This window comes from Balearica regulorum, chromosome 6 (assembly GCF_011004875.1).
Source record: "Balearica regulorum gibbericeps isolate bBalReg1 chromosome 6, bBalReg1.pri, whole genome shotgun sequence".
Taxonomy (NCBI): domain Eukaryota; kingdom Metazoa; phylum Chordata; class Aves; order Gruiformes; family Gruidae; genus Balearica; species Balearica regulorum.
Genome location: NC_046189.1, coordinates 8281642 through 8304865, shown reverse-complemented (window position 1 = coordinate 8304865; position 23224 = coordinate 8281642). Strand labels below are relative to the sequence as shown.

General features: G+C 35.0%; 1 protein-coding gene across 10 annotated transcripts in view; it reads right to left on the bottom strand.

Annotated features, from left to right (window-relative positions):
- Window positions 1-23224, bottom strand: part of GULP1 (GULP PTB domain containing engulfment adaptor 1) — a 159930-nt gene that overhangs the window by 10274 nt on the left and 126432 nt on the right. For 7 of the 10 annotated variants that reach the window (XM_075756140.1, XM_075756138.1, XM_075756136.1 and 4 more), the window contains 5 exons: window positions 23019-23156; window positions 20612-20728; window positions 20130-20222; window positions 9440-9664; window positions 6714-6852 (listed from right to left, as the gene is read on the bottom strand). In XM_075756140.1, coding sequence (XP_075612255.1) covers window positions 6714-6852; window positions 9440-9664; window positions 20130-20222; window positions 20612-20728; window positions 23019-23156 — 712 coding nt within the window. The remainder of the gene's footprint in view (window positions 1-6713; window positions 6853-9439; window positions 9665-20129; window positions 20223-20611; window positions 20729-23018; window positions 23157-23224) is intronic. The other 3 variants (XM_075756143.1, XM_075756141.1, XM_075756142.1) reach the window with 1 other exon arrangement.

The window sequence follows — 23224 nt, the reverse complement described above, 5'->3', positions numbered from 1 at the left end:
TTAAAACTCAAATATTGTTCCAAGAACACCATCGACTTCTGTTTAAGCTTCTATTTAGCTTTCAATGCTTGTGCCTTCTACAGGAATTTTAGAGATCTGATGAGAAGAAGTTCCAATTTGAACAGGGCATCTCCCACTGAAGCGCGCTCTGGAATCAGCATGTATAGGAATTCCATAAATAAGGAGGGAACAACTAGAAATCAGTTGTCAAATTTTGTCTTAATGTTATGTCAGAAACATATTCTTGCAAAGCAACCTAGCCTTCATGTCCCCTGTCTGCCTCTTCTTAACATCTGGTTAAGGACATTTTTAAACAACTACCCTTACTCATGGAAGGTAAGGCCTACATTTAACAGAGTTCCTCCATGCACAGCTGAGAGTAACCAAAACTAATTGTCAGGGGTTTAAAATTTTGGATAAGATGAAGTCCAGAAAGAAAGAATGAAAAAAAGCATAGGATCATGAAAGGTCACTTACCCTAAAATTCCACTAAATCTGGATTCATAAACAGAATGATTGCAAATTTCCTTCTGTCAATACCATATAGTTTCTCACTTTTTCTTAACTGTAGTAAGCTTTCTAGTGCTCAGGGTTGGGTTTTTGGGGGGATTTTTTTTGTTTCTTTCTGTGTTTTTGGTCTGGACAAGAAGAAACACCTCCAATACATTTTTTTTTTTTCCTTATTAGAACAGTATAACGCTAGTTCCTCACATCTTACAGCCGAAATATTTTGGGTTGGGGGGTTTTGTTTTCGTTTTTCTTCTTCTCAGTAATGGGATTTTTTTTCTCTTTACATGTGGTGCCATGTATACAGACTTTTTCTATTGCACATTGGGTCGAACTAAACGAGTAAGATAATAATTTTGCTAACCTAACCCAACCGCACTCATCGCAAAATTTACAGAATCAAGTTAATACAGTCTTGTCATTGACAGAGAGAGAATTAAAACCATATCCTGTCTCCTAACTTTCATGGTTGTCAAGCAAGACACCTGGTAATCATGCTATCTACCTTCAAACAATGTTAGCTTCAGAGTACGAGAGTAAAAGGGGCTATTAGTATCTTCAAAATGACTAGATAGTTTTCTGGTTAAGTACAAAATTTTACCCTTAACATCCAAGATATGGAAGCTGTCAAATGACTACTTGACACAAAATCCATGTTGCAGCGTTACCAGTCATCTTATCAATGCCGAAGATCATGCATATTGCTAAATAAATGCCTTTATTTTGGCCTCCTTGGAGTCAAGAGTTTTAGACCTGTACTTGTCTAAGCTCTTCAACATTTTATTGTGCCTGTTAGTCTCTGTGGGTTTTCACCTAATCATTTAGGTGTTATCACGCTGCAAAATAGGCTTTTTAAATTATTAGCAGCTACCAGCATTCATTCCCATAGTAAAATACAGAAACAAGTAGGAACTTGATTAATTACCTATTTCAAAAACTGTGACTAAACAGCTACAAACTGTCACATGGGACTAGGGGATGGCCCGGATCAGACAGCCTTATTCCAAAAGCCCCCTTGAGCCAAAAAACCATCTAGTCTTTCCTGGCAGAGGCAGACCACCTGCACGCAAAAGAGACTTTAACTAGGATAATCTAATGTAAAAATTAGGATCTACCTCGTTCCTGCCTCTTTCACAGCCAAAATGGGTCTGCTCCAGTATAACCAGTGTCCTTACATGCTCCGATGCTCCTACCAAGTAACCTTCAGATGTGTAGCAGCTTTGACCTCTACTGGGCAAACCTCTACTGGGCAAAAAGTGATTATGCCTTATACTTTATGCTCCTTGTAAATCTATTTGTTCATTATGTAGGTTCTGTAGGTTCTTTTTTTTTTTTTTTTTTTTCTTCTTCTCCGTAGGTTCTTTTTACCCTTAAAAGGAGCTGCCAGTTTTCTGTGTGGTCAGACAGCTAAAAGCAGCCAGTTTCAACACCAAGCCTTAGCAAACATTCAAGGAATGTATTTAGGAAAAAACAGTGGAGAACACAACTCTTGCATTTCTAAGTACTGAAATATGATTTATCGCTATTTTTGAAAGCAAGTATTTTGTACGCTATTACGGATATTTTCTCATTCATGCCTTATTATTGGGCTTTTATAAATGACAGCACTTCTGAGCTCATTAGCAGGAGAATGCAGAAGCTTTAGCTCCTTTAATGTCACCTGCCTTCAGGTGAAGGATTACTTCATTTATATTGTTACTCAAGGCAGACTTTAAAATTAACCAGAGTGTAACTTATTCTCAGTGACAGAACCTAATAAACCCCGTACAGAATCAAATTCAAAATACAGAAGTATTTCCTAGCTGCGTTTCTCTGAAAAATTATTATTTTGGAAACTATCTCTATTATAACTTGCTAATCATTCAGTAAATCAGCTGAAAAAGTCTACAGTACAACTGCTTTTTTGCATTTAAAAATTGTGTGTTATATGAGAAATTGGACTACTAAGAGGCAGGGAGGAATGAAGTTCCATGAAATCTTTTCAACAGCATCATCAGTATTTCTCTTTTGAACAGAAGCTGAGGAAAATGTGGAACCTGGATGTATACTAAAATTTAGTCACTGCAGAGCTGCACCAATGCACAGGAACTCCACGAGTATATCTGCTAGAGTTCACTCCACTGTTCATGGGGGGGGAGTCCTTTTTAGCAGAGATGGGATAAATCAGTAATTTTTTATTTCAGTCTAGAGTATTTGCATGAAGATTAACTATAAACAAGAATATCTTGCCTGGCACACTCCTCAGAATAGTTGTAGCATAGACAGGCATTTCTTTCTCCAATACACAGCAACCAGTAAGCCTTTGAAAACATCCTTTCAAACAGCACATTTCCTTTCCATTTCCCGTTCCTTTCTGGATGGAAATAAATTCACAGTTTGGGAAAATCGACCAACAAATTCAAAACCATGACATGCTGGTGTTTTACATCCACAACTCAAACCACAGAAAGACATGAACAGGTAATAAATTCTTGTTTCTGTGACCTGACGTTGAGGACAAGAAATATGTAATATTGGAGAGTAGCAACCTGCACTCCGTAATAAGCTCAAAATGAGTAATTACCAAACAAAACTACAAATATTTGGCTTTTCTGCTGCATTTTGCATCCCAATCTTTTTTACCTTAACTATTATCCAGGCACAGAGTTATACTGATATAAGCTTTCCCCAGATGTCCTGGAGCAGCTGTGATGACACATAAAAATGAATCACACTGAAGACAAGCACCCAAGAAAATATTTGGAATAAGCTGAGGTAGTGAAGTCCAGGAAGCCTTTCCCTTAGCTGCAGGCTACTCCATATTTTTTTCCTTCTGGAATTATTACGGCATAAAAAATGGTTCCACCATTATTCTCACAACAGACTCTTAAATATCTCTGGAAAGACAGCATCTTGGAGCAGATTTCTACATCTGCCAGTTGTGACCTCGAATTGTTCAAGATGCATTTGAGTGAAAGAAATGTTCAAAAATTTGATAGAGAATGTTCCTCTCCAGTTCTTTTCTGAGATATGACAACAATGCTGTACCAACAAGAAACACATAAGTTAATTCCTCCTTTAATTAACTAAAATGAATAAATTAATTCCATCCTTTTGAGATTTCTCACAGGAAAGTTTGCATTCCCTTACTTTAAGGAAGCAGTAGCAGCATGGTGTTTAACATTGCATTTTTGGTTACAGTAACTCTGCACTGGTCAATTGAACAATTAAGCAATTACAATACGGGGCTGCAATGTTTATGTTTAGCCTGCAAGCTGGTTACTGCAAACTTAACATTAAAAGAGGTATTTCTCAGCAACATTTTGAGTAGAAACACAATTCTGGAAAGGGCTTTTGTTTTTGAAAGAATCACTTTTTTTGCAATTATTACCTAAAAAGACGTCACATATTTGTTCAATCTGCAACTTCCTGTTGAAAAACCATGCCATTTTTTCCTTTAAAATAGGTAAACCCAATCTATTTGCTATCACCGATATATGTAGCAGTAAGTTGACATTTACTGAGAAGTCATATTGGTATAATGCTGAATAACTCAAAATTTCAAGAATCTTCTCCCTTTTTTAAAGCTTAAATTCTTTGGAGATAACCACCTCTCCAAGAAAAGGTCAGTGTCATACTCTTCCAGTAATAGAATGCTGAGTTTCTTCAACTGCGAGCTAGTCAAAGCAAAATATATCATCTATAACCCCTCAATTTTTGCTACCCAAGGGAGAGCTGGCAAGCAAAATTCTAACTCTAGGCATTTTTCTTTATGAAAAGCTGAGCTGTCATCCTGGTGTGAATTATCACCTCTGAAGCTCTTGGTCTTGGAGGAATCCAAAGTGCTTGGTATTATAACTGGTTTCCTGCAAATGACACCTGTCTTTCCTGTGCAGTGTTAATCTTGAGTGACTTGTCAAACTGGCCAGTTGATCAGTAAGATGAAGTTTGACTTTGAAAAGCACATTTGGCTTGGGCAGCACAATTGCCATCCCTAGGTAACAGGCAGGTGAACCTCACTTAGACAAATGGAGCAACCAAATGTGATAAAGGTGAAAGTTATAAAAATTATAAAATCCAAGAAAATCACCTGTAATTTGATCAAAAGTGACGGGGAAAACCCGCTCAAGTGCAGTGACAAAATAGAGATAAGAACATGAAAAGATGTTCAGAAGACCTTAGAAAATGGGAGACTCCAAACTTCAGCTCCTCTTGGTTGCCACCCATCTGACTTGTACTGGAGAAAGAAATGCCAGCTTGCTTGTACTGGCAGCAATAACACCATATAAAACAAGTTACTATTGTACATTATTATAGTAATGTAACATTATACAGCTTGAATGAGAGTCTTATGGGATCTGAACTTTCTCATCTAAGACAGTAAGTCCTTGTTTGATTATAAAATATTCCTCTTCTGTTTCAAATTGCATTTTTGAAATACGCCAAAGGGTGCTAATAGCTGATGAATGCAACAGTTTGCAACATATAAAGTACTATGATGTAGACTGAAAGAGCAGGGATCAAAAGTATAAAGATTATGATGTACTTCTGTAATCTCCCTCTGAAGCATGGCACACTGAGGAGCACAGAGAATTAACAGACACTGACTGCCATGTCTCTGAACCACATCTTAATTTAATGCAAATGAATGAGTAAGAAACAACTATATTAAACAGTACATATCACTGAATAAGCAACTTACAGTATTTTCAGTATTACAAAATCCACTGATTAAACAATTAGAAAACCTACATAGCTGGAATTTTCAAGACCAGTCAGCATTGAGCACTGATTCCTACAAGATTTCTAGCCGCAATTTCAATGGAACCAAGGTAGGACGATAGCTAAAACCCCCCCCAACTTCTATTCAAGTTATTATTTTTGAAGCTGGATATGCACATTGAGATCAATTTTATGGCATTGTCTGTAGTTTCAGAGGAACAAATTTGAAAACAGAAAAGTAGTTCTTGGAGGGGGTGTCTTTGAATTTTTTTTTGTTGTTCTTTACAAAGCTATAAAAATGCTCTTAAAAGAACACAGTTCTAATATTCTATTAGAATATTCTAATATTCTTTTAAGTTATTTAAGAATAGTTAATATTAGCTATTAACAGAATAGTTTTAAATTCTGTTAATGTACCCTTTGATAAACCCATAAAAGTTCATCTAAATTAAAGTCTTCTCTTAAAAAAGTACAGATTTTTTTTTTTATTGAATCAATAGCCTTGACATCTAACTTTCTGTTTAGAGGGTGACAGTCATTCTGAGCAATGGAACCAAAAGGTGCATAAGACATGGTGTTGGGGAAGATGCTCACTGACTTAAGTTTTACCACGCATTTTTGTAATTGTGCATAGCTCTCATTCATACCTGAATATTCTGCATACTAGCAGCATTCCCTCAAAACAGGCAGAAAATCTTCAAATGTGGTTTTCTATGGTGGGAGGCATTAATGTTCCTTATCCATACTAACATAGGCATCAGAAATATAAGATACTATACACAGACTGATATTTCCACAATCTATGACATTGCTTGTGTATGCTCCTCTCTCCTCTCCCCCAGGGGATTCCAAAGCTTTTAAAAATACTTTGTGGACTCCTAAAAGATTTTCAGTGAAGCCAAGAACCTTACCCTAACTGCTTTCAAGCCTTTGGAAAATAAAATTGCTATTGTTAATCATCTTTTAGGAGTGGTTCACAGATCTGGAGAGGTTCATCAACTGTAACTGAAAAACAAAGGTGTAGATGATATGAAAAGTAGTATTGAAAACAGCATTCCAAGACAGTCTACATCTTGAGGGATTTCTTCAGCTCTCCCTTCTGCATCATCATCACCATACTTACTCCACCTACTGTCTTCCCCAGATATGGAGGCTTTAGATGCTACAACTGTGGCTTGACAAAGAAAGAACTAACAGGAAGTAAAAATATTTCTTGAAGTAAATGCAAAAGAGATACTGTAAAAGAAAAGCCAAGTTAAAACCCCCAAAGTCCTTCAAACTGTTTATATAATAGCTTCAGCAAGTAGATAAATTTGTTTATAATGTAACTTGGCAGCAACGTCAATAACTTTGGGAAGATGGTATAAAAATTAAATGGCATTATTGAATGTGATTTACAAAAACTGTATTTGGCTTTTCATACAAAATGTACGTAAACCTTTAAAGATGTTCTATTAAAAAATATAATGTAAGCAAAAATTAGGTCAGTTGTTAAAAAAACTTACTGATCTCTGTAGATCTACTGGGTACTGGAGGAGGCTGTGTACCATTGCGGGTAGGTGTTGATGACTGAGGGGATATGGGAGAAAAGGGAACCATATCAAAGATGTCAGTGGAGGGTGATTTAGGTGTCACACTGCCTGCCTACAATAAGGACAATAAATATTAGGGCAATATTTCACATGAAAAAGATCACAATACTGAATTCTTCAGCATGCAGATAAGAGCCACATTTTCAAAAAAGTTAAAAATAACCATCAGCATGCAAAAACCAGCTCCTGACACCAAGCAAATGGCATTTGCAGTTCAGAGTCTGAGACATGCTAAAATTCTCCCATACATAAGCAGCATTATAATTTTTCCATTTTCAGTCCATCTGGTACAGCCAGAAACGTATCACAGTTAAACCTGAAAAAGCTCGTGACAAGCAGACAGACGAATACAGGTATGTTCACAAGACCCATTTAAGGTAATACTGCAACAGCAATACGCTATGCTCTGGAGCGCACAGAACAAGTAGCTAAAATTAAAAGATACAAGCCTAATATTTCTTGTTTACTAATTCTTCCTTACATGATAACTTACTTGACAACCTAAAAAACCTGGTGTGATCAAAGCTTCAAAACGTATTTTTTGGTAAGTAACAACATAGACATGTAACACACTGAATATTAACATCCAAAATAAAAAACTTATCCTTGAATGTGGAACAGAAGACATTTCATTAGTAAGGCTCAAGAATTTGGAAGGGTTCAAAAAAATACTGGATAAGCAAAGAAACCTCAAACCTGACAACTACTATCGTTCTATAGCCACATTTATTTTTTAATGATTAATTCCTCCCGCCATCAGTCCATTAGTGCAGGACACAAACGAGGCACAGTTAAGTCAGAATAAATGAAACACTAAAGGCAGATGATGAAATAGATTAAAATTGAGATTGACAAACTGAAGCCTATATATATATATATGTGCAAAACTAATTTGCATGTTACTTAGACAATACAAAACCCCCCTACGTTCTATCTATTAGAAAGACTATACAGCCAGGCACAGGGAAAGCCTGCTACCTGTAAATAAGATTCAATTTGACCAAAATATTAACATGAAAATTTTTAAGCACAAGTTAAATTAGTCACACGGATCCTTTTATTCAGAATACATGAATGCGACAACCTGGCAAGTGGATAGCCTTTAGCACTGCTGGTCCATTACAGTTTCATGGACCTAACCTTATTTTGGAATGCCACTTTTAGTGCCTCTGCTGCAGCAACTGAAGCTGCTCTCTGACAGCACACACCACAGATTTCTAAGCCAAGTCTATAGGTAGTCCTGAACTACCTCTGTTTGTCTCTGGAGGCTGCAGTGGCTGCTGAGAAGGAAAGGACATTGATCCATGGTCTTACACTGATATCACTGCTTAAAGAGAAAACTAGATTCCAAAGTCCTACATTTCCTATTTCTTAGGATTTTTGAATTCATATTTTAAATTTGGATTAGTAGAGAACTCCAAAAACCTGGGATATTTCTACCCAAGTACACTGAAGTGCCAAGCAAAAAAAAAACAAAAAACAAAAACATTTAACACGCTGCTATTACTATTGCTCATGGATCTTGCATTAACCTCCTGAAGCCTTTGTGCACAGAGAACCAGTGTAAGTCAGGGAGATCACTGGATGTCATCTGCTCCCACTCAAAGCAGGGCAACAGATGTGCTTGACCCAAAGTAAACAGATAATGAATCTCCTATTCCAATCTTCACACAAACAAAACTCTCTTGTAAATAGGTTTTTTCTGCATCAGAAAAGTGGGATCAGGTTTAATGCACAGGTACATGCCATATATTAACCTACATTTCCCGTCAACGTTGATGGATAATCCTAGAATGTCATGGAGATAGTAAATGCTAATGTAGATTCTCCTTATTTGCCAAGTGTTTATGGCTATCTAGAAGCTAGATAAATAAACAAACAGTATTTATGTTTAGTCTTAAATGAGACTTTTAGGCAAAAAAAGCAAAACCAAACATTACACCGCCATTTCCTGTCTATATGCCATTTTGATACCACCGATACAGCTAGTTTACGTAAAACTATAATTTAGTTAAGAAATTTATATTTTGAATACATATGAGCACAAGAAGCATTTTTATTTAGTGAACACATGCAGAAAGCCATGATGTTTGCCAAATACAGCCAAATGATACTTGCAAATGGAAGAAAAGTTGAGAGTATAAGCATATTGCTATGAAAAAGCAGGCAATATGCCCATTTCGTATTTTAGAATATTTTTCAACCATCATTTTGCACAGAGTTTTTTAATAAAGTATGCTAAAAGTTCTTTAATGGCTGATTGCTTTTCTATTAATTCATGGGGGGTGAGGAAATCACTTGAAGTTGGACCTTTAGAATTGTTTGTTTTGAATAACTATTCTTAAAGAATTTTAACAAAAGATTGACAGATAACACAGAGGTAATTAATTAATGGACTAATTTAAACATGTTGGGAAAACAAGAATTTATCTTTTGGAGGTGGGAGAAAAAAGCTACATAGAAATAAGAGTAAATCTTCACAAATTTCGTATTTTAAGAGTATTCCTAAAGAACCTAAGATACATCTGCTCTGTCCTTTAACCACTGTACAAAATGCACATTTTTAATACAAGTTAATACACAACAGAGAACAAAGGAAAGCCAAAAAAACTGAAAAAGCTTTTGCACAGCAGGATTACACGAGGTCTTGGGCAGCTGTATTCACTGATTGGCTTTGGAAGACCACTTTTTGAAGGTGGTGGTATTAACAATCCAGATGGTATTCTAGAGTCAGGAGAACTCCTAGGAGTAAGCGTAATGGAGGAGATATCTAAACAAGGAGGTGAATCCTCATTGTTACACCAGAAAAAAGTAGAGGGTCTTTGAAACATATGTTCATCATTATCACACTTTATGTGCAGCAGCTGAAAAGGAATCACAGAAAGAGAAAACATTCTGAGGAACAGAACATGGTAATGTCAGGGAAAGAAGAAAAGAAAACCAACACACTTCATACTTCAAAAAAGTTTGTCAGTAACTTGCTATAGTTACAAGATAAAGAACTTGAAAATATTTTAAAACAAAATCTAAAAATACACCACAGTAAGAGGTAGCCCAGTATTAACTGAAATGAAAGTGACTTGCTCCTTGATAATTACATCAAACAAAATGAAGACGGGCATCTTCCCAAAAACAGGTCTTTCAGATGCACTGACAAACGTCTAAATCCACCAACATATCAGCAATATCTCATCTCTGCACATGTAAGTTAGCAGGTAAGCACATATCTGGGGACCAGAGTTACTCTGGTGGTTAAAGCACAGGTCAGAATTTTCTTTCTCCAAATCAGGAAACACCTACCATTTGTATCCTATCGATATTTAAAGAAAAATTAATTATTTAACTAAAATCTTCTTACAGTAGAAGCTCACAGTGCACAAATTTTGATGTTTACATTAATACTTGACTTTGTTTCATTTCCTCATCTATAGAGTTTGAGAACCTGCACATTTCTGGATATATAATACTCTTCTGACATTTTTTCTGTGTGGATGAATAACTAATTGAACTTGGTATTTTCAGTAGGTATCTCAAAAGCTGAGACTCGTTGCAAAGCAAAGGAATCCTCGTGTCCCCACAACAGCAGCACAGGATGCAGGACGGAATAAAACTTTGCTGCTGGGGAAACAAAAATGTTGAGGATGATATTATTCTCTGGATCTCTTAACAAATCCACAGAACAGAGGCTTCGAACAGAGGCAAATGAGTAATATCCACACCAGAATACGATGGTAAGAGCATTCATCTAAGATGACAAAGTGGTAACTGCAAGGTTCTGGTCTGAATTAGGCAGACAAAAACCTGACGCTAGCTGCCTCATACAACTGGGGAGTAATTAACTGTATATTCCAGCAAGATTCATTGTGTATCGAGAGCAAAACTGAGGGTTTTGTGTGCTTTGATAAAAAACAAAAACCCTTAATTTTTTGCCTGAATGGGAAGCATCTGCAATCCTGAAAGTTTTCAAAAGAAATGGATCTTGTCTAAGTGAAAGTAGAAACAAAGAACCTTTATGACTGATCCTGGAAAGAAAAGCAAAAAGGAAATGTCTTTAAATATTGACGAAACATGCCCAACCAATCTTTATGTTGGGGCCAAGCTGTAATTCCTGCCTCAAATCTGAGGAAAACATCTTTGGATAGTTAAAACAAGGCTTTAGAGGACAGATTCATCTTTGAACCTTAACAGAAGGGATTGAACACTTGTGTAGGCAGTTGTTCTTGGCTAGAGCCAAGAGTTTATACACTGAGAAGACGGGAACTGGATCTGTGCTGGAGGTTTTTGCCTGAAAAACCTTCTGACTTGCACAGGCTGAAGCAGTGGTAGATGCATGCAGCAAAAGTTTTGAAGTCTGCTTTTACTCTCTTCATACATTTTTACACAATCAATATGACATGATTATTTCATTAGAAGTTTGCATAACTCCAGTAGAGCAGGATTTAATCAATGATTTTAAACCATTTTTTCAGACTTATGTAGAAAATAAAACATTTCAAATTCTTTTAAACTGAGTTTTTGTTCCTTTCTTTGCTCTCTTTACAGATAAGTCAGGTTAAGGGTACAGGTATCCAAATTTACTAACAATGCCATACTTATGAGAAGAATGACAAATACCACAAAACTCCCTATTAAAAACCTTCAATTCATAAGGAAAAAAAAAGTTTTTATCGCAATTGCAAAGAATTCATCTGTTGCCAAGCTGGAATTGTGAAACAGAGGATTTGGAATGGTAATCAATAAAAATGAAAGCAAAAAAAATGAGAAGACACAGAATTTTGCTTATTATTTCAAGAGTATCCCTAGACTACAGGTAGAAAACTTGCAATGCTACCATGTAATTATTACCATGTAATCCTTGCTGCTACACATATATATGGAAAAAATAGATCTCATAATACTAACACTGGAAGATACTAAATACAAACAGTAAATTAAGGAAGCAAAATATTTCCCTGAAATGCAAAACAGCAGAGGATGAGTAGTTTCCATGAGAAAGCATATATATCACATGAAAAATCATACAGAAACCAGCAAAATGCATGTAGGATGCAAAGCAGCAAAACTATAAGGATGATGAACATATATCAAATCCAGGCAATGAAAGGTTTCAACACAAAACCAGAATATACACTACTGGTATCATTCCAGCCCTGAACATTGAGTGGCCACTTTTCTTCCTCTTTATCTGGCAAGTGATCATCTTAGGACACTTCACACCATATAGGGTGTGGAGCTTCCTATGACAGTTTTGGGAATATGTCCTGACAACAATGAATTTTCACTGGTAATTCTTCATTTGCAGGGCAGCAGAGACGGCCAGAGAAGGTGCTGGGATCTGTGTTGTGAGCGCTGTTCTGCATGTTGCATCCCACGAGGCAGAAGGACCCGTGCGGCTGACTCTGGCTTTCTGCTTGCAGCCCTATGTATTCAAGCAGCCCACAGAAGGACAGGTACAGCAGGGAAGTGTATTCAGCAATGGAAAATAATAACTGGAAGGTCACAAAGAGACGGATTGCACAGAAGGCTTTTCAAATGAAAGAAATATCACCAGATGTAGCAAATGCAAAAGGAGAAGGGAACAGACCCTTCGTCTAACAAATGCAGCCTAAAAAGAGTATAACTTCTGAAACTTAATACTCTTACGCCAAATTATAAAGGAAGAAAATACACTAAAAATACATTAAATTGTCATTTTATATGGCAATTGTATTTCATCTGAGCTCACCACTGCATAACACTGAACATGTAGCATTGATCTGGTTGATATATTACTTTCCAATTTGGACCCACTTTTCATCAACACAGGAATATGGTTATGAAATTAAAATACCAGTTCAGTGGACTTGGTCTTTGTTATGATTAGATATTATTATGTGCCTGTCAAAGGATTTATTTTTGATTCATTCTTCTTAGCATGATGCTGAAGATGCACTGTTTGGCTGCATCATACTAGAAAACGATGCACGATCGAGTTTTCGTTAATACACAAAACATTTCAAAATTGTTTGTTTTTACTAGGTGTCTCAAGACATTGATTGCAATCTCTGTGCCATACCCCCATAAGAATCATGGAAATGTATTAATGAATTAGAAGATGTTTTTCTTCTTTAGAACATTCAAGTTGGTAATATACAGAACAGTCACAGTGGATAACTGCAGTGAATGTTGTAGGGAACTGTGAGTGACCTTGAATTGGAAATTATGTGGTTAGTTACAAACCTACTGACTATAAGCTACCTGAGAGTTGGGACTACTAAGGATATATTAATTTACTAATTCATAAAATACTGTATAAGCATTAGCAGTTTCATTAACTGCTACATCTTTGGTTCATTTAGAAGTTTTTCAGTAACATGAAATCTGATATAGATAATTTCAAATTTAACATCACAAACATAATAGAATTTTAAACCGTCATGAAGAAGTACTCACTGAACTGAATACAGAATATATAAAATTCAAAGAGCAGAAGACAGGCAAATAAAAAACATGTGCATTTTCCCACTTGGCAGTCTTAATGGAAACCCAAATTAAATGATATGCCTAAACACATTCCAAAACTGAAATGTGCTTACAGTTCCAACGTCTATCTTGGGGTATTCTCATGAGTGTGTTTAAGCTTTTTAAGGAGGTTAATAGGTGCAGGTGGCCTATGCTTCTAAGTCATAATTAAAGAACTTTAAAAAAAGCTCTAATCAATCAGTATCTTTAATGCTCCATTTAAAAATGGACATTTTTTGCAACACTGCCATGATAGGAATATGTATTACATACTACTACTTTGACAATACTTATGGTGAATGGAAGAACACTGTTCCTTTTAGGACTGTTTCTCCAATAAGGTTTCCTGCTGCTTTTCAATTCTGCTTCTCTCAGATTTCATCATTCTCTCTTTTAAGTTATTTTCCTAAGCATTCCTGTTTTCTTCCATCTAACTTCAGAGTCATGCAGTTGTCACAACTTACTCTCTGCCTTAAGCATATTGCTCAAAGAGAAAACCTTAAAGGCATGCCTGGTAAACTTCAGCCAAGCCCAGAATAGATTAAAATCAGAGATTCCTTAGCGTCCAACAACAGTTTACTGTTCAGTTAACGATAAAAACTGAGGGTGCTAACTGTATCTTAGCTGCTAACCCAGGCTGCTTTAGGGTTATAACACTAGTAATATAAATAGCAAAAAAAGACGTCATGTGAAACAGCGGTCCCAGGGATACACTGATCTTTGGAGGTTGGATTTATATATCGCAGCAGCATCCAAAATCTTATTGTGATACAAACTTGAGCAGTGTCATCATAAGCAAACAAATGACAATCAGATTGTCTTTATATAATCAAGACCAAATGCAAAAGACACCAGTGACTAATGTATTGCCAAGCCACTAAAACAGATGAAAAATAAACAGTACAGATATGAAAGTAGTAGAAACTTTAGCTGTATATGCAAGGCAGTGAGAGACAAAAGAAACGTCCCATGCCAACATTTCCCATGGCACATGTAAGCACAGCTATAAAGGCAAACTACTTTAAGGAAACTCCTAGTTTGGTATAGACAGATCTATTCAGGAAATGAAAAAAGCGACAGCTTCTGCTGCAGAATATTTCTGCATTGGCAAATATAGACATTTTAGGGACTAACTTTTAAAAGTTTAATAAGACTAGTGTACTTAGAAACATCAACCCCAAAGTAGAAAAAATTATCACTAAGCAGTTTATTATTTACTGAATGTGCTGAACAAACCTAAATAGTTATGATACCCTGACAAGATTGATGATTTGATGTTCAACTTTCACAATACATTTTATGAAAAGTAGTTGATTATACAACCTAGTTTTTTTTTTCCATTTCCAACTATGATCTCATTGCTTTTAATGTCTGCTTTTATAATTTCAGAAAGAAATTTTATTTTTCCCATACAGTTTACGAACTGATAGAAAAAGCACCTAAATTAGATTGATGTTGATTTGGCCATATGGCTAGATTTAGAACAGCTGCAGAAACATTTTCACAGTGATACTAATAACCATGCAACAACATAATTTTGACAATAAATGTCTCCCTCAAAAACAGAAGTCTATTGCTGTCAATGCTTTACACCCACTTACACACTGCAAAAATGTAAAGGGTACATAATTGCATTATATATGCATACAGTTTGCACTCATTGCGGTCTGCCAGTATTTTACAATAAGTTTTCAAATAAATGATTACATGGCCTACAAAAATAAAATCTGCAAGACAAGCAAGAAGTATCAGGAAAGCAGTTTAGATTAGATTTCCCTTTGTATTTCCCAAACAAGCCTATAACTTGCACTACTTATGAACTGGAGAGATAAAAGTAATCTCTTTTTTTTTATTATTATTTTTAATTTTCATATGTGAGTGGATTTTCTTTTAAATATAGCAATTGAGGGCTCACAATAAACACCCTAATACTCCAGTTCATTATCATAGCCTAAAAAAGAATTTAATTAAAATAATTAGGAACAGATGTTTCAGCTGGAAAAAATTCTCTCATATGTGAAATTATCAATCTTCCAAGATATTTTTAATTTTGTGCTTAAAATGAAATTTCAGCTTACAATTCACTACTTGCATTTACTTCTCTTAGTTAGACCACTGATGGGTTTTGGATAAGTCACCATGTGCAATATTCTTTGTACACATTTTGATGTCAGAGATCAGCAGATTAAGATGTTTTAGCACCATGTGTTGCAAATACAGTGTTCTACACTATTACCCACAAGTTCAATATGGAAACACATGACAGACTTCTTTTAGTGAATTAAATCTGTCAGTAAAGTCACATATTGCAGTACAGCCTGGTACGCCTAATTTGTTCTTGAGTATCACATAAATAAAGTACCATCTTTGATAAACTGTAGACAAAATATTTTTTAAACATTTTGGAAGTAAAAGAGGATCTGAATTTTAAGTCTTGATAGTATTACATTTCATCCTGAGTATGAATTCTAGCAAATGGCTTTATGTATGTCTTTGTATTTATTTATCAAGCCTATTTTAAATGACAATAGGAAGTTAGAAATGTTTATTTTAAATGACAGTCTGGATGTATCTACTTAGAACTGAAGCATGCTTAGACTAGATTTTAATTTTTTTTTAAACATGCAATGAGCTAAATGTTTAAAACTATATACATATTAAGTTATCTATCCAGAGTTTAAAGATGCTCTGAGATTCTATTGTTTTTTTGATACTGAAATGAGAACAGCAATCTGGTTCTGTTCATGGGAAAATGGTCTGGGACTTAGAAGACCTCAGCTTCAGCTTCACTGCCAGAAAAAGCAGAAATGGCTTATTAAAAAACAAAACAAAACAAAAACAAACAACAAAAAACCAGTGTCAAGGGTCAACGAAATAATAAAAAAAAGAACTGAACTTCAAATTTCTGAAGGTATTGTCTACCTACTTCATTAAAGATTAATGGGAAGACTAACGTGTCTAGAGTAATTAAAGACACAAAAATCAATCAACTTCAGAAGGAAGAAGCAGGAGTAAAGAAACGATAGACTGGCAGTGCATACAAATGACACCATGGTTTCTCAGTTACTGACAACTGGGAAAGACATTCTGACCTAGATCAGTATTTTAACAAATAAAGCATGATAGTGATATCACTTAGGGTGTGTAACAGCACTTTCTCACGCTGCAGGTGCAATAAGTACTTAAAAGCCTAAGTCTTCTCTCACAGGGAAGGAACACACACACCCATTCTCAGCCTGAAATGATGCCTGCTTGTGGTCCCCCTTCCGTAGGGATGGGATCGAAGGAGAAGAGGACGTAGCACACAACATGATTTCAGTGTTTATATTTGTCATGTTCTGTGAACTGTCATCACAAGCCCTTGCAACATCTTCTGCTTCTTTAAGTATATACTTGATTAAACAAGTTGCTAGTGTTGATTTCTGAAGTGCTAAATCAATTGCTGATTACCACGCGCTTCTGTGACCATGCATTAATCACTAAAGGAAGAGCACAGTCAACAACCTATAAGACAGGAAAGCCATTTCAGCGCATCTGGCAAATGTCAAGAAAGTACAAACAGCATGCAAACAACCAAATACAAAAAAGGAAAGCATAAGATACAAAAATCTAAGATACTACTGAAGTATAATCAGAAGCAACTTTATAACCATCTGTAGCTGGCTCCTGAAACAACATTTCTTTACAAATTACTGTGATGCCATTAATTGCACATGTACTTTTATCATATTAGTATCAGGGCTTAAACTTTCCATCAATCATTACACGATCCCTCCCTAGACCTCAGCACCCAGAAAAACATCAAACTGGACTGACAGATAAGGAGTTATAGCTGTATCAAATTAGTTAAATATAAATAAATCAAATCACTTATGTCTAAATAGCTCCAGAAAGCTCTTGTGTGGCACTAGCATCTCTTTATAATTCAGTAGCATGGATATGAAAGCTGAGAGAAAACCTAAAATTTATAGTTTAATAAATCTGTTTTAAATCACAATAATGATTATGTTATGTTCATAGCATGTAACATGAAGAATATCTGCAGGGAAGCAAACTTTTCCCCATCTAACCAAAAGTGCTTAGGAAGTGACTCAGACGAGGTATTATTCCCCATGTTGGACATTCTGCTCCATTTATGTAAGCTATTTTATTTTAGTGTTTAACAAAATACTATCAGCAGATTTGAAAATCTGACAAAATGATGACAAGATAGAACTGCTTTTTTTTCTTTTCTAATTTAGAAGATATAGAGCAGCAGAAGTACAGATATTTTAAAAAATAAGAGCTTTAAATTTAAATTCAGCCAAAAATACCCCCTCTACTATTTTCTTTTTTTTAAATTAAAGTGATCTTTTTCATCACAGAAATTATGTGAAAATGAGGAAAATATTCTATGCCCCACTTCTGCTTTTTTCTAACAGGAGTTGAGACTTTGCAAAGTTATGCTTGAAATGATAGTTGATTTGAATTAAAAGTGTATAAAATTAATTGCAAACAATAACGGGCAATCAATTGTCTTATAAATTGTTCGGAATTTCCTTCTTTCATACATATTTGTTGCTCACATAGTGAAAGAAGAGACAGGTATCATCAAATCACATCCACTGCTATTCAAAGCACTTTGACTTATGATCCCTTTATCGGACTCGAACTATCTTAAGAATATTTGTGCTTCCTTTTCCCTGCACTGAAGTCACATCATAACCTCACTATTCCATTCCTTCATGTATTTTCAACCTAATTGTTCTATTTATATGTACTTACTCTTACGCTAGCACAATTAAGAGCTCTAATTTACAATGTCCACAGTTTTACTGTTTAGTTTGTAGTTTAAAACAGATCTACTGGAATGATGTCTCTTGGTAAGGTACAAAAGTTGACAGTGTTTGGTGGATACACTTATGTTCCTAGATTTGAGACAGACAATTTGTTAAAAACACGTGTGTGTGTGTTCGATGGTTGCCTGCACAACTGATCGAAGAATCATATTGGGGGAAAGCTGCTTAATCCAAACTCCTGCTTGCAGCAGGATCCAATTTGCTGAAGCTGCTGAAGACTACGTCCAGGTAAATTTTGAATATCCAGCTCCAACCTCCCTGGACAACCTGTTCCAATATTTATTCATTTACATAAATCTATTTTGTGGTAGAATCAATTTAGATATCAAATAGGCTGTTAGATGGCTCTTACTGCAATTTTAATCATGAGGAAACTCAGAAATTCATGACACGAAACGTTTGTGGTTTTCTTTTTAAAGATTAAGGAGTAAATACAGCAATAAAAACTAGTATCTGGCTGTGATTTATTAAAATGAATTAATATTTTAATAAGAATAATTATCAAGATTATGTAATTTTGTTGTAGCATAAGTGCTATTTAGGCAATATGCATATTCATTGTACCAATAGTAATTAACAATAAAATACTGTCTAGGGAGAGAATTTACAAACGGCTGGAAAATTTACAAATTTAGATCTTAACGCTTTAATAAGAAATGAGACACCATTGTCTTAAAAGACAAAATAAATCAAAAACTACAAGATATTTTTTGTCATTATTAATGGTTTTTTTTAAGTCCTTTGCTAAATGCAATTACCAAGTTCTTCATTAATGTAAATGAAAGGAAATGCATCTATCACAAGAGACTTAAGAGCCTGTTTAATTGAATTCGAAGATACATTTAGTATTATATTCATAAATAAAAACAAACTAGCTGCCATCCCAATTGAGGAAAAGATTGAAGAATTGGCTAAATTGATTTTAAATCTAGCATTAAAGTTGATTGCCTATCACTGAATGCTTTATAAATGAGAAGACATCCATGATTTACAATTTTCACTGTGGCAGTTACGCAGTATTTATAATTTATGGTGCTCTCTCCTCTACAGAGATTCTAATAAAATGAAATGACAGGTCCTCATAGGAACAACCATCTAATCAATATCAAGGGAATGTATAAACATTAGTGAAAAACTGTCATTGCCATTATAAACATACTTTTACCTTGCCCAAATTTCTAAACATCCATTTAAAGTGAAATGGTGCACATCCAGGGCAGGAACAAGGTGGCCCAAAATGCACAGCTTAAAAGCAATCCATCTTTTTCTAAGATTTTGCTATACGCACATTAAGAAATTTCATTTATTTTCAGTTACCTAATACTGTATAGATAGAGTACACTTGTAAGAAGAGAGGAGCCATTAGGATGAGTCTGCAATGCAACCTGCATTTTTAGAGGTCCTGCCTAGATATAAGAACTGTCAATCATTTCAAAATACTTTTGTTATGAGTATCTATAGGAACTGCAGAAAGTGTTAGAAATTTCCAGTGCTGAGGAACCTGCACTTGCTCCTTTTTACCTACCCACCCAATGTTAGCTCCTGAGACATAAACACTCCTTTGAAAGACAGACAAATTTTTTAAGTCATTTAGAAAATGTCAGTTGTAAATGACAATATACTAGTGACAGAAAGTTCCTAGAAAAATCCCAAGTAGCATTCATGTACCGATCCTTTAAGCGCAGAACAGTTCTTCATCCTTAGCTGGCATGCTTTGATGTCTACTAGAATGAGTATTTACTGTCTTTAGGCAGCAACAAATAGGTATGACAAGGGGATTAAAGAACCAAAAAGTGACAGACTGCAATTTGCACTTTTGTTGGCTTGTCACAATCTTACTGTTACTTCAGTACTGCATTTCAACAGATATGTTACATGATCACTGTATGTTAATCACAATCACTGGAAACAACATGGATGCTAATAATTATCATAATACAATGATTACAAATTTAAACTTCAGGTATAAGAGTTATGTTCATGTACTTACTGGAGATGCATGTACTTGTGTTATTCTTAACTGGTTTTCCAAATCTTGAACTTTATTTTTCAGTTCTGTGTTTTCAGTTTCTAATTCTTGAATCTACAAAGCAAGTGATTATTGCAACAGCTATTGGGATATTCATTCATTTCAACAATAGAGCTTCCATTGAGAATAAGTTTATCTGAGATCTGGTGATTTAGAAGCAATGTTTAACTAGTTATCTGATTACAAAAAATAACTAAATTTCTGTATCTTCCATATTTCAACCTTGCTTTTCTCTTTAAGAAGACATCTTGCCTTGCAAGATGGCAAAACATAAAATACAGTTTCACAGTTACGAGGTCTTTTTTCAGTTTTCCTGTTTTAGTATCTGTTGCAACTCTTAGCAACCTGACAATAATGCTGGAAATTATGCTGTCACAGAAGCAGTAACACAAATACAGTACCATATTCTTTTATCTCTTTAAAAAACATAGTTGAGAACTTACTCTTTTTTGTAACCCTGCAATTTGTTTCCTTGTTTCAACGTCTTTTCCTCCAGATTCCAGAAATTTCCTGTAAGCTAAGTCAAATGCTTGACCAATTGTTAAAGTTATCTCTTCCGCCTTTACATAAAACATAAGATTGAAATTAGTATATTAAGAATATTTTATATAATAACTGTCATTTCAGATGATCACAAAATACTTTACACCACGTATCACGTTGAAAGGGTTTGCTGCATCCATCATGAAGTCAACACTACAAAGGAGAATGGCAAACACTCTTCAGCAAAATATCTTGACAGAAAATGCTGCAAAAGCAACTTAAAAATATTTTGGAAAAGAAGGGAGACTGAACAGGCAGAACACAATTAGCTAATTTTTCATAGAAATTATGCCTCTAATTTCTGAAAATACAGATAGCATGCTGCAGTATGTCTTCTTCTGATAACCTCTGAAGCAAATACAGGCTTTTCAATCATTAAATAAATTGTTTTAGTTTTAATGGATTAATGTTTTCATGTAAATGAATGTTTCAACCCTTATTGCTTTTTAATCTGGATTTCAACACTTATTTTTACAAGTCCTATAGAATCTCAATCAGCATAGTGTAGAGAAATGTATTTATCTGTGCAAGTATTTCCAATTACAAAATCGGACCAAACATAATTTGCATTTGTATGTGCAAAATATAATAATTTAGTAGTTCTATGCTGATTCACATCATATATTATGATGTGTATACACAGTTGGTACAGAAAATGTACTTTAAAAATAACAAGGGTAAAAATACACATACAAGATGACTGAGCAGACCAAGGTTTCAGAAAAAAATGCTGACTTACAAAAGGCACCAATAAAAGCTGAATATATGGATTCACCATTTGCCATAGAACTTTAGTAAGGAAAGTAAACACAGTAAGTAATAACTTTTTTATTTTTTTAAACAATTTGGCAGGGGAACAACAAAAAAATTGGAAAAAAACCATTAAGCTCTCTATCTTTTTACTGTGAAAAAAACCATACGGGCACCTTTATTAAAAAAACAAAACCAAAAACCAAACAATACAAGGAATTATTTTAACCAAATTAGACTGAATTAGATCAAAAAAGCTGAACTAGGACTGTTTTAGAAAATAACTGTTTATGTTAGTAAAAGTGTAATGGACACTGGGAGTATGCAGTCCTGTCTTCTTGGAAGGATGAAGTTTGGCTGAAACGAAAAATACCAACTGATGTGGGATCCTTTGAAATCTGAGAGTACTAATGAACAAAGAGTGAAACAGAGGAAATAAGTATAGTAAGTGAAATATCAGGTTAGAGAGAAGAAGGAACGGTGCATTGGAGTAAAAATGGTACTAGTGTGCAGAGGCTGCAAGGGCAATTTAAAATTATGGGAATGTGTGAAAAAGAGGCACAGGATAGAAATTTGAAGAGAAATGAACAGATGCATATAGCAATTCTGAACAGTATCTACAGAAGGCACTGGAGCAATGCAGGTGAACAACAAAATAATTAGAAACATTGTGAAGTAACACATAATACTACATAATTGCATACAAATAGAAGTGAATATGCATCTTTTTCTAAAAGAAATAAAGAAATAATTATTTCCTTAGTATTTCCTTTGTATGATATCTCAGCTATTTAGATTAAAACAAAAAGAGAGACTCCAGATTATATAAAAAAACCCCTAAACATCCATTTTTGGTGTTGATTCTCGTGTTGTTATTTGTTAATTGCTTTCTGCCAGGGTAAACACATTTGACCCTGTTTCAGCTAGACACCATTTTCTTCATTTCTCATCCTAAAGTTGTTGGTTTTTTTTTCTGCTATTGCACATTTTTGAACAGTTGCCCTGTTCTATCTCAGACACGAGAGAATGTCAGTGGTTGGTGCAATGAATTCTCTGGTAGTGCATCACGGCATTAACAAGCTTGAGAGACGTGGCGGGGGTGCGGGCAGAGAAGGGGGAACCTTGCTGTAAAAAACAATTAAAAATAAAAAAAAAAAAAAAAATCTGAGGCAGACACATCAGCAGAAGAGCCTGTGAGGGTTTCTCAGCCATGGAGTTGCAGCAATCTCTGCAAAACAGCTGTGCAAACATTTCAAGCTTGCTGGGATGCAATCTGTTCTCTGAGAGTATTGCAGATGCTTGGCCTAGGATATTGAGCTGGGTAGTAAGAAGAATTGTCCCAGAAAACCACCTTAGATCAATGAAGAAAAAGGTTCTCCTTTGAATTAATGCATCTAAGTTACAAGACACTATACTGGCATGGAAGATTATATCAAAGTGACCCCTTCAATTAAAAGGCAGGCTATCTGCCTTTATTAACCATTGCTGTTTTATTTCAAAGCAGACCAAAGTCTGTAACAGTCGCCCAAATTCTTTTAAAGCGTCTTGCATACTTACACACTTTTCACTGTCAAATACATAGCACAGATGCTTATTTGATTCTGAGTCTTTGCATATGAAAGTAAATATTCTCTTGTCAGTTTTATCATCGGCACAAAATGATATCCTATGGAGCTGACAGTTGTGCTGGACTTCCTGCAAATGAAAAAAAAAAAAAGATTATTTTCAAGAAATTACTATACTTGCTTTGGATAAAGATGAAC